The sequence below is a fragment of the Erythrolamprus reginae genome, chromosome 1 (genome assembly GCF_031021105.1).
Source record: "Erythrolamprus reginae isolate rEryReg1 chromosome 1, rEryReg1.hap1, whole genome shotgun sequence".
Taxonomy (NCBI): domain Eukaryota; kingdom Metazoa; phylum Chordata; class Lepidosauria; order Squamata; family Dipsadidae; genus Erythrolamprus; species Erythrolamprus reginae.
This window is the reverse complement of record NC_091950.1, coordinates 203163410-203175130: the sequence shown is the minus strand read 5'-3', so window position 1 is coordinate 203175130 and position 11721 is coordinate 203163410. Positions and strand designations below refer to the sequence as shown.

The window sequence follows — 11721 nt, the reverse complement described above, 5'->3', positions numbered from 1 at the left end:
TAACAAAAATATACAGAGTATTCAACATTCTCCATCTGTGTTGCAAAAGAACTTTCATAAGTGCCAGCTAACATAGCTATCTCGTTTAGGAATTATAGAACTTTTAGTCCAAATATTTGATGGATGCTGGATTGGGGTAATGAACAGAATAGGCTATTAGTCAAGTAGAGACAATGAACAATATCAAGATTATAGTTGCAGTTTCATTTCATTATTATATATGTCACTCTTCAGCCTTCTACTAATTAAATCCTCATTGATCACCAACTATAAGGAAATATGTGTGTTCAGAATATAGTATGAAAATGTCCAATATGAACTATACTAATATTATATTATGTTTTTATTCAGCAAAACAGATCCAAGATCAAAAAGAATAAAATAGTCATGATATTGAACTGGGCTAAATTATAAGTGTAACAAGAATATAGTTACATAAATATAGGAGGAGTCTTTGACCACTGAATGAAAATAAAAGTTGTAAATCGGAGGGATGGTACCCAGCTCTTTTTTCCTATATGTTCAATTCCTGATTTATTTACCTTTCACACTCTCAGGGTAAAATGAAACTACCAAGAGAATGAGTAGGGAATGGTGGTAGAACTACTGTATTTTTCGGAATATACAGATAAGAGGCACCCTTTTCCTCCCTAAAAGAGGCTGAACATTTGGGTGTGACTTATACTTTGAATGTTACTTTTTCAAAGTTTTTTTCCCCAGCCCTAGCAAGGTGCTGACAATCTTCTCTGCTTCCTATGCCCTCCGAAGAAGGTTTTTTCCAGCCCTAAGTCTTTGCAGGCTTGCTTTCATTCCTACCCCCTCTGAAAAAGGCTTTTTCAGCCCTAACCAGAGGATAAAATAATGTGTTCGAGCTGAACTGACTAAGAACACTAACCAGATGAATACCTGATAGGTAGATTCCCCCCCTCTATTTTACTCCCCCGAAACTAAGGTGCGTCTTATACTCCAGTGTGTCTTATACTCTGAAAGATACGGTAGCTACGAATGCTCCATCAATTAAAAAATTTAATGTACTTGTGGTCAGAATGGACTTTTTGAGTATTTTAGCTGAAGAATTCCCTTTCTATTGATATTTTCAGCTTGTAGTTTTTGGTTTAAGCAATCAAATGGTGGTTACATTTAAAGAAGAAAACACGGTATCCTTTAAGCATCTATTCCTGAAAGGCTATATGGACAGCATGGATGACACCTATGCAGTGTACACGCAAAAAGAGGTCTATGACCAGATCTCTTTCGCAATAAACCAGGTAATATTAGTCTATCTATCTATCTATCTATCTATCTATCTATCTATCTATCTATCTATCTATCTATCTATCTATCCATCCATCCATCCATCCATCCATCCATCCATCCATCCATCCATCCATCCATCCATCTATCGGCTGTATGTTCCAGCATAAGTCTGGAATGACTCAAGCAATTTTAAACAAACTTGGTACACAGATGATTTACCCTCTGGAAACAAATACTGTGGGAGTAAGACACCCTAGTACCCCTTAGTGTGTGTGTGTGTTCCAGCATAACTCTGAAACATCTGGGCCATTAATGAGAGTGAGTGCAGCGTCCTAGAGTGGACATTGTCTATGATTCACTTCTGTCACAGCTTCCTCTAGAAAGCCAGCCATGACATTTGTCCTCCACTGGGCCAATGGGAAAGCACTTGATATTCCCTTCTCTTGACAGAAGGTGGCCCAAAGTGCCATGATTGTAGAAAGGGTGGGAAAGAGGAGTGCGTTGGAGGGGGGAGGGACAGGGCAGGGGTGATGGGCATGGGGGTAGGGGGAAGAAAGGCCCCTCTCAATGACTCCCTGTTAGAGGCAGACGACGCCCCCTGGTGGATTTGGGGCAAAGTGCCAAGATTGTAGAAAGAGCGGAAAGAAGATCACATGGGAAGGGGAGGGCAGGGGTGATAGGCATGGGAGTAGGGGGCAAAAGACCCTTCTCAATGGCTCCCTGTCAGACAAATGCTTTGAGGTCTATAAATACCCGTGTAGCGCTGGGTTTTCAGCTAGTATTTTATAAAATATTGTACACTGAACCTAAACTAAGCTTGAAAAAGCCAAGTCATTATATGTAAACAGATATGAATGGAAGGAAAATCACATTGGTTTCCTATACCATAGAGCTTGCATTGGCTCTAATGAGGCAAGAGATGCAGACCTTTTAATTCCATAGTAACCTCATGAGATAAAGGTAAAACAGGCAATTGGCCCATAAAAATTAGGTTTTCTATGACTGAATCCATTTCACCGAGTTTTATTTGAACCTTAGTCTTTGTAATTCTATTCATGAGATCAATAAATCTGAAAAGCAGGATGTTCCATCGCAGACATTCTCTTGCGTCTCCAATTAGTTCAGTTTTAATTACCAGGCAGCTCCATTAACTGGTTGTACCTTGTCGCTTAGTTCTTACAGCTGCGTGCTAATTCGGTTGAAAATCACGCCTACGAAAAGAAAGGATCAAAAGAGACGCCCATGGCAATATGTCAGTACTTCTACAAGAGAGGAATTATCAGCCCTGGAAATGACACTTTCGATATTGACCCAGAAATTGAAACTGAACGACTCAAATCAGATAGATTGTTTCTGTGTGTGTGAGAGAAAGGAGAATGAGAGTGGGGTGGGCGGAGGTCAGAAAGAGAGACAACTTGAGCAAAGTCATAGTGTTTAAAAGCAAACACATAGTAATTTCCAGTATCATTACAATATAATGGGTAGACACTTCAGATGTTTTATTTGTACAGGAAGAAATTCAACTACTGCAGATAGTCCTCACTTAGCAATTGCTTCATTCAGTAACAGTTCAGAGTTACGACAACAGTGAAAAGGTATATTTAAGACCAATCCCTGAACTTGCAGCGATTGCAACATCCATTGTCACCTTCTCAGCTTGTTTCCAACAAGCAGAATCATTGGGGAAAATGGCAGGAAGTCACAAAAGTCATATGCCATTTTGCTTAACAACCTGAGGTGATTTGGTTAATGACTGCACTGGAACTGTCATGGGATGTTTCACTTTATGACTATATCACTTAGTAACTGTGATTAGTAAGTGAGGACTACTTGTACATTAGAGTCTTGTTTAAGTCATGAAAACTGCAGTAGTGGTGCTTCATTTAATTCCTTGCCCCATTTCACTCAAATGATGTCAGCTTCAGTCAGACCTAGTATATTCCATATAGACGTACATTGTTTATATCTATGGAGATTCTCAGTCATCCAGGTTATGGTTGTCCTGAAGGTGCTTTTTCAAGAAGTAACTGGACTTTCTGGTTTTTCTTTGAAGATGTTTTGCTTCTCATCCAATAAGCTTCTTCAACTCTGAGCTGAAGAAGCTTCATGGATGAGAAACAGAACATCTTGAAAGAAAAACCAGAAAGTCCAGGTGCCTCTTGAAAAAGCACCTTTAGGGTGTACGTGGTTTAGTTTCAAAGTGGCCTGATACCCTGCTGATAAAAATGGCTGACTCATAGCCCAGTGTGTTGACTTTATTGTATCTGAAGCAGGTTCTTCATAATGGTAATTATTGAACAGAGTTAAGGGTGCATCTACTTGCAAGATACTGTAGTATAATCAAAATTGAAGCAATTGATGTCCCTCATCCACAAAAGTGTCTTGCCAACTCAACATTGCAAACATCACCAACACTAATTGGTGATTCAGGTTCATGGTGAACTTTACTATTAGGAAAAGTGAGGCAGTGCCCTCAGACTGTAGACATGTGATAGAAAGCATTAGTATCCTGTTGGATGACATAAATGTTTGCTGTGTGGATTATTTTGCGCTCTTACTTTTGCCCTGAAGTATTGAAGAAAATGTCACCTTACAATGCACTTACAAATCCAGTTAGTTTACTTGCCTGAGCCATTCATGTTTATGTGCTTTAGGCAAATACCGAAATATATTGGCTGACTACTGGCCTCTGAAACTTTGTGAATAAATTTGAGTGGACAGTCTTAACTGTTCAACATGAACATTGATTACTGAACATATAGAATTATTGGTAGTGTCTGTTATGAGAATTCAGAAGCATTGTGACTTATTTTTGGAGTTTGGAAATAGTGACATAAATAATAATCTCTTAGCGAACTAATGTAGTAAACATATGTGCACAACATTTCCAAACAATACCAAAAGCTGAATTCTGTAAGGATATCTTAGCTTAAACCTCTTGGGTATGAAAGATATTAAAGGACTGTTGACAGATTGAGGGTCTTTTCTTGATATATGTATGCAATTACATGAACCAATGTGTAACATATACAAATAATTACAGTACAAGAACTTTCTGAATTACTGTTTCTTCATTTTATTCAGATGGAAGTAATTCATAACTGCATTGAAACATCATTCTACAGTCATAAGTAGAAGGGCCTGTAACCATAGAAATTAGGGTATTAGGGTACTGATCTGTGGATCAAGTATAAAATTTCCTTTTTGGGTTTATTTTTAACAAGCAGATATTTTCAGGGATTCTTTATCAAATAAGAATTCCCATAAGGCAGAAGTTCAGTAAATATATGCATTAAATTAATGAAAAAACATAGCTGCTTTTTTCTTGCAAGTATGAAGAAAGATTTTACATCTCGTATTATTTAGATAAGACTACTAGTGACCAGATTCCTTATTACTGATTTTCTGTCTTCCTCGTCTTATTAAATATTGAGTATTTTCTATATGCCGTAAAGCATCTGTCTTCCCATAGAGTGTCTTTATGTGGAGCCAATGCTACCTCTGGAAAATGGGACACTTAGGAAGACTCCTTTCAATTTTACTTTGGACTTCCAGAGGTGAGGAGAAATAAAAGTTGCTGGCATTCTTGAACATTTTTGGTAATGGTGAAATAAAGCTCCGGTCTCTGTTCTAGACTTGTAACTCTGACACTCACGTTCAAACTGAAGGCCATTAATCTCCAGACTGTTCGACAACACGAACTCCCAGACTGCTATGATTTCACACTAACAGTAAGTACAGAGGTGGAGTCCTTGGAACTTTCTGAGCTTGGTTGTTTATGTGCAGATAAACTAGGAAGCAAGTAAAAAAAATTGAACTGATGAAGACTTGTAATTAGTCATTTTCTGAAGGGCAGGTTTGGGATGGGAGAAATGGGCCTAGATTGTGTCAGCTTCTTCTTAAAGTGGACTATTGCAGTATATACATTAGCAATTTAGAAGTAGAAAATAAAGTGAAATGATAACGCTGAAGCTAATCAAGAGGCAGGCACCAATGATTTATTGCTACCAGAGATTTGCCTGCCCACAGCTGCAAATACCCATTTGGTAAATCAGCTATTCTTTGTGTGTGTGTGTGTGTCCTACAATTCACATTAATTCTCGCGGTAACTCACCTACTCTTCTTTTAGTTAAGTTCAAAACATAATTCTATATAGTATTAGCTTTTTGACAATAATATTAACAATAATATTAATACTTTTATTATGTGTGTAACTATATTGTAATTGTACATTTTAAAATTTGTTTCTATTTATTTTTGGTTGACTGTGGCTGGCGATCAACTTGAATACTCCTCAGATGGAAAAGTGCAATAAAACCCAAATAGTGATAAGAATAGCAAAATTTCTGAAACAATATTAAAAAGATGAAGACATTGGGTCATGTTCTCTTGTTAAGTTTTGTTCGAGGATTATTCAGATATAGTCTTCCTTTATTCTATTTCTCTACCTTATTTTTAAACTGCTTAGATTTGGGGGAGAATGGTACACTGACAGAACTAAATTAACTCCAAGCATTTTCTGTTTTCTACAAAACATGCTTTTTATATGCCATCACTGCTTCAAAGTTATACTTCAAGCTAACTATAAGACTTTATGGCTTTTTTGAGAAGAATAGTAGATAGATAAATAGATGGATGGATGGAAAGTAGGTAGGTAGGTAGGTAGGTAGATAGATATAGATTTTGATTTTATTACCAAGCAATAGGCATAAACTATTCAGATTCTATCTGAACTAACGAGTGTTTAGAAATAAGAATAATAGCATCTTTTCTATCTCCACAATATCTACAGATACTCTTTGATAACAAAGCTCATAGTGGAAGAATTAAAATAAGCCTAGACAATGATATTGCCATCAAGGAATGTAAAGACTGGCATGTTTCTGGATCAAGTAAGCTTAAAAAACATACTTTTGTTATTACTTATTTAGTGCTTATTAGGTTTTATTGAAGGCCTAGTGATGCATGAAGTTAAATATAGTATTTGCTATGTTCTGTAGTAACTATATTTTTTTAAGTATGTTTGTCAACTGAGCACGCAATTTGAATATGTGTGTTACATCATTTCACCTATAGTCCTTAAAAAAGTCTCTTTCTATATGGTTAATATTTACATTACTGGCGAAATTCAAAATTTTTCCCTACCAGTTTGGTGGGTGAGGTTTGGTGGGCGTGGCAAGGAAGGATACTGCAAAATCTTCATTCCCACCCCACTCTGGGGCCAGCCAGCGATGGTATTTGCCGGTTCTCCTAATTAGTCAAAATTTCCGCTACTGGTTCTCCAGAATCTGTCAGAACCTGCTGAATTTCACTTCTGATTTACAGTATATTAGAAGGGAATTCCCCACAATGGGAAATTTGCCCCAAATGCAAATAACTACATAACTTGAGGGAGGAGGGGTCCTCTTTAGACTATCAAAAGTGTGAAGCATTCATTCTTTTTGATGGCTTTGAATCCTTTAATTATCCACCTCTCCCTGTATTGAAAAATGAAGTAAGATGGAGGCCTCTTCTCCATTATTAGCACTCTCTCAAGGCAATTTCACAAAGAAAATTTTCCCTCAGACACAAATGAGTATGTGTTCTATGAGAGTATCAGGTTAACTATTATGCATAGACAAGTAAATCAATCTTTTTTTCCCAGTACAGAAGAATACCCATTATATGATGATCTTTGATGGTTTTGTCATAATGACATGTCTTGCATCACTGATTCTCTGCACACGATCTGTAATTAAAGGAATTTATCTACAAAGGGTAAGCTTATGTTTGTCAGTATCTCTTAATAAATTTAATTGCAGCTTTTCAATAGCAATTTCTCTTTTCTTGCCCTCTCACGTATCCTAGGAATTTGTGACTTTTTTCCAACATCACTATAAGAAAGAAGTATCTTTCTCTGATCTAGTGGAATTTGTCAATGGATGGTATATCATGATCATCGTTAGTGACCTTCTTACCATAGTTGGTTCTACATTAAAGATGGAGATACAAGCTAAGGTAAGTGACTTGAATGCTGATTAGATGACCTGTGTTCCAGTTTTGGAAGTCCCAATTGAAATCTTATTGACCAACCTGAATTTTGTTATTTTTATAGTTCACTTGAGTCTTCAACTGGGGGAAATGGTCACATTGAGAAAACTGCTGCTCCAGAGAAGGCATTTTTCTAGCTGTATATTTTACCTATCCATGGTAATATCATTAGAAATTAGAAATGAGCAGTATCTGTGCATATCATTAAAAGTCTATTAATTTGCTGTGCAATGCATTTGTGCTCTTTGTCCACCAGGAAACAGCCCTGACATTTTTAGCCCATTTCTTTTTAATGGAATAAGGTTTACTCACCTCCCCAGAACGGTCTCCTAATCTAGCAGAACTTTATGTCTCCCATCTCAGTGTCAAAAGAAAAGAAAATATGGTATCCCCAAGAGTTAAAATGAATATAAAAGGTCCTTTTTTTATGGGCACCCCAACTGAAATTCCGTTAGTGTAATTTATTGAACATCATCTTAATCTTCATATAGAGTCTGACAAGCTATGACGTCTGCAGTATCCTGTTAGGAACTTCCACCATGCTTGTGTGGCTTGGAGTGATCCGCTACCTCAGCTTCTTTAAGAAATATAATGTAAGGATCTTCTGGAACACTCATGCTCTTGGTATTCTTTTCTGTTATTACCTGGCAATGCTGAATATCTTTGGAAAGTCTAATGAGCATCTCTGGGTTTTTCTTGGGCCTTGTTTTTCAGCTGCTTATTTTGACTCTCCGTGCAGCATTGCCCAATGTCATTCGATTTTGCTCCTGTGCGGCTATGATCTATCTGGGTTATTGTTTCTGTGGCTGGATTGTGCTGGGCCCATATCATGCTAAGGTACTGTGAGTTGGATGTTTGTCATCTAGTTTTGTATCTGAAGGGTCTTGGGCAAATGTTAACAAAATGAGCACGCTGCCAAGATATCTGAAAGGGCCAGTTTATCACTTTAGTTATGTAACTATACATGATCACCAGAATATGGAGTTGTCACGTATAGGTATATATTCTGCATTATCTGAGGCATTGATGCACATTAATAAAATATTGTAATATCCAGAGATTTTCAAGGGCTGGTATTGAGTAAAACATGTAACATTTATTTGCAGTTTACTGTATTTGACCAGTATTTTTTAAACAACTTGAGCAAAAAATGGAAATAATTTTCTTTTCTTTTGTCTGTTTGTTCCTGAATATTTGTTCTCTTCTAGTTCCATACCTTGAATATGGTTTCTGAATGTCTTTTCTCTTTGATAAATGGAGATGACATGTTTGCTACTTTTGCAAAAATGCAACAGAAAAGCTACCTGGTGTGGCTGTTCAGCCGGATCTACCTCTACTCTTTCATTAGCCTCTTTATCTACATGGTTCTGAGTCTCTTCATTGCCTTAATTACAGACACGTATGAAACAGTGAAGGTACATAAACATCACTATAGGATGTTACGTTTAATTTTTGAAATGTGAATTTCCAAAAGTTCTGAAATAGTTTTCTGAATATCAAATGATTTTGTTCATTTCATTAGTCTCTTGTGCAAACAGAGATATTCTACACCTTTGCAAGAATTCAGCATAACATCATGACATCATCATACAAATGACACAGAGCTCTGATAAGTTCATATTTACTGCAAGTAAGCAAAAAAGGGCCATTTGCATGATGACATCATGATGCAGTGTCATCATTTATTCAGTCTATGTCAAACTCACAGAGTCATGTTACCGTCATATAATGTATTGCGATGTTTCCCCCCTTTGCGGAACTGGGGTGGGCTTGGCCTGCGCATAATGCATCCAAATCACAGGCCATCTGTTCCATTTATTCCATAGCTGAGTGATAAGTTTTTTGTATTTAATTTTTTTTTGTTAGCATGGTTTATCTGGTTCTAAAGAACTGAGCAAGTTCTTTAGAACAACCAAGACTGAAGTTTAAGGCTATAACGTATTGCTTAATTTCCCAACTCTACTTTAATCTGAACTACTATGCTTAATTTCCCTTGGGCAAGAGGACATGTACTATGATAACAGTTGTTTTTCCCTTCCCATTGCCTATAATATGAGGGAATCTCTTCAGAAGATAGTTTGGGTGCTCCAACTTCCTAATGTCCTCTGTAGGCCCTAAAGACAAAAAAAAGATGAAAAGCCCTCAAGCACTCTTCTTGCAATACTGACATGAGAAGACCCCAGGAACAAGACAAGATTTTAAGTTAATGTTATGTTTATATTGAATTACAAGGATATTTAATTCAACACAATTCCTATGATTTTTGTTGTTTTTGATGCAAAGTTGTGTCTAATCCATTGTGGCCCCATGGACAACATTCCTTCAGGCCTTCCTGTCCTCTACCATCCCCTGAAGTCCATTAAATATCACGCTGACTGCTTCAGTGACTCCATCCAGCCACCTCATTCTCTATCATCCCCTTATTCCTTTGCCCTCAATCTCTCCCAGCATTAGGTTCTTCTCCAGTGAGTCCTTCCTTCTCATTAGGTGGCTAAAGTATTTGAGTTTTATCTGCAGCATCTGGCCTTTTAAAGGGCAGTCAGGGTTGATATCTAGGACTGACCGATTTAATCGCCTTGCAGTCCAAGGGACTCGCAGAAGTCTTCTCCAGTGCCATATTTCAAAGGCCTTGCTCCCTCTCTATTATTTTATTACTGCCTTAGCAGCCGTCCGCATCTTCAGGTAGCTAACGTACGATTTGACAAAGCAGATTTGGCTTTGGTTAGCTTTCATATTGGAAGTTGAAAAAAATCTAGTGCTGTGGGAGGTTGAAAACCCATCCTGGAAGGTGGCAAAACCACATCACTTTCTTACCATTCCTGGGCAATAAAACTGAATGGATGTATCCATGTAAATCACAAGGAGTTGGAGAAGGTGGCTTTGCTCTTTGATTTCAGAATTTTCCTTTTCTCTCATATGAAAAAGTATAATTTGGCAGCATCATTTGGAAGACATCTGAATATTTCCTCCAAGGCTACTAGAGTCTGCCTGGAATCCTGAGGCTCAAAGTTGTGTTCCCCTGTCATTTCTACCAGAGTTTAAAGACCAATAAAATGCAGATTACAAGTCCACCCTAATCTCCAAATCTCTTGTGGAAACTTGGGGGAAGGTGGATGAGAAATAGGGTGCAAGAACCTCACTTTTCTCCTTTTTAATAGCTTCTAACTCACCAGGAGAAACCTGACCTTTCCTATTTTTCCTCATCCCTCTTTAAAAATTGTGTTTTTCATAGCCATATAATATCCACTGGAGTTGTACTACATAACAACTTTTTTTTTTTAGCATTACCAGCGTGAAGGCTTTCCAGAGACAGAACTTCATTCATTCATAGCCCAGTGCAAAGACCTGCCAAACTCTGGAAGATACAGATTAGAAGAGGAGAGTCCTATCAATATTTTCTGTTGTTGTAAAAGGTTGGTGACTAAAGGCCTGGGTGACAGATGCATCATCTGACAGCTTGGTTTCTTCAATATTAAATTAAGTTGGCTGCTGTGAGAACAGAAAGCAGGTTAATAGAACATCAGTGTTGAATCTAGTGAAACTGTAGGCACTTTCTCATAAGCCTAGTGACCCTACACTGGTTTGAAAGCTGCTCTAGATTCCCATGATCCCCCAATGTCATAGATAGATAGATAGATAGATAGATAGATAGATAGATAGATAGATAGATTAGATAGATAGATAGATAGATAGATAGATTAGATAGATTAGATAGATAAATAGATAGATAGATAGATAGATAGATACCCATTTTTCAGAATTGCAAATGGTTAAAAGTGAAAGCAATTACTGATTTATTTTAAACTTTCTGAGGGTTGAGGAATAAAGATACCAGTGAACCTTTAAAATAATGGTGCATAAGATAACTTTGGTATTAGTTATACTTTTGTATAGTGAGCAATTGTGATTATCCCCACTAATTCTTTGGGTTTTTTTAACAGTACAGTTTCTAACCTTGCACTTCTTATTCAGGGTGACTTATTTTTATTAAAATTATTTTCTTTAGATCAATAGATCTTGTTTGATTTATAAAATGGGACCATTTTGATTTCTTTCTCTTTATTATATTTTTGTGCAGCTGGATAACATCTCTGTACCTTTTCCCCTTCTTTTAGGTCTTAATAAAAACATTGGCAAAAATTGCTGAAAGTAGTTGGAGATTCTGGAGCTGGACAATCATCACAGATTCAGTAAGAAATCATCAAAGAGGAAAGAAAGGAATGAAGGGAAAGAGAGACAAAAAAAAGAGAAAAAGAGAAAAAAGAAATAGAGGAAGGAAGGAAGGAAGGAAGAGGAGGGGGGAAAAGGAGAAAAGAGAGAGAGAGAGAAGAGGAAGGAAGCACCACAAACTGTGGTTCTAGACATTGTTTCAGCAGACACTTTGAAACAACACAGCAATTTAGGGCTGGAAGACATCTAGGAGGTCATCTAGTC

The 11721-nt window shown here is 37.2% G+C and overlaps 1 protein-coding gene across 1 annotated transcript; it reads left to right on the top strand.

Moving 5' to 3' along the window:
- Positions 1 to 1127: 1127 nt before the first annotated feature.
- Positions 1128 to 10740, top strand: LOC139170176 (mucolipin-3-like). The gene is made up of 10 exons (XM_070757056.1): positions 1128 to 1268; positions 2431 to 2612; positions 4874 to 4988; positions 6050 to 6149; positions 6902 to 7014; positions 7105 to 7254; positions 7779 to 7880; positions 8002 to 8124; positions 8496 to 8702; positions 10570 to 10740. Exons 1-10 carry the CDS (start codon positions 1128 to 1130, stop codon positions 10738 to 10740), a joined length of 1404 nt encoding a protein of 467 aa, XP_070613157.1.
- The last annotated feature ends 981 nt before the right edge of the window (positions 10741 to 11721 follow it).

What these genes read in the sequence shown, in the direction of transcription:
- LOC139170176 (XM_070757056.1), top strand. Translation starts at nt 1,128, where the DNA reads ATGGTGGTTACATTTAAAGAAGAAAACACGGTATCCTTTAAGCATCTA. An exon ending in CTGGCATGTTTCTGGATCAA is followed by an intron (nt 6,150 to 6,901) that starts GTAAGCTTAAAA and finishes TTTTTTTCCCAG; the next exon opens with TACAGAAGAATACCCATTAT. An exon ending in GCTTCTTTAAGAAATATAAT is followed by an intron (nt 7,881 to 8,001) that starts GTAAGGATCTTC and finishes CTTGTTTTTCAG; the next exon opens with CTGCTTATTTTGACTCTCCG.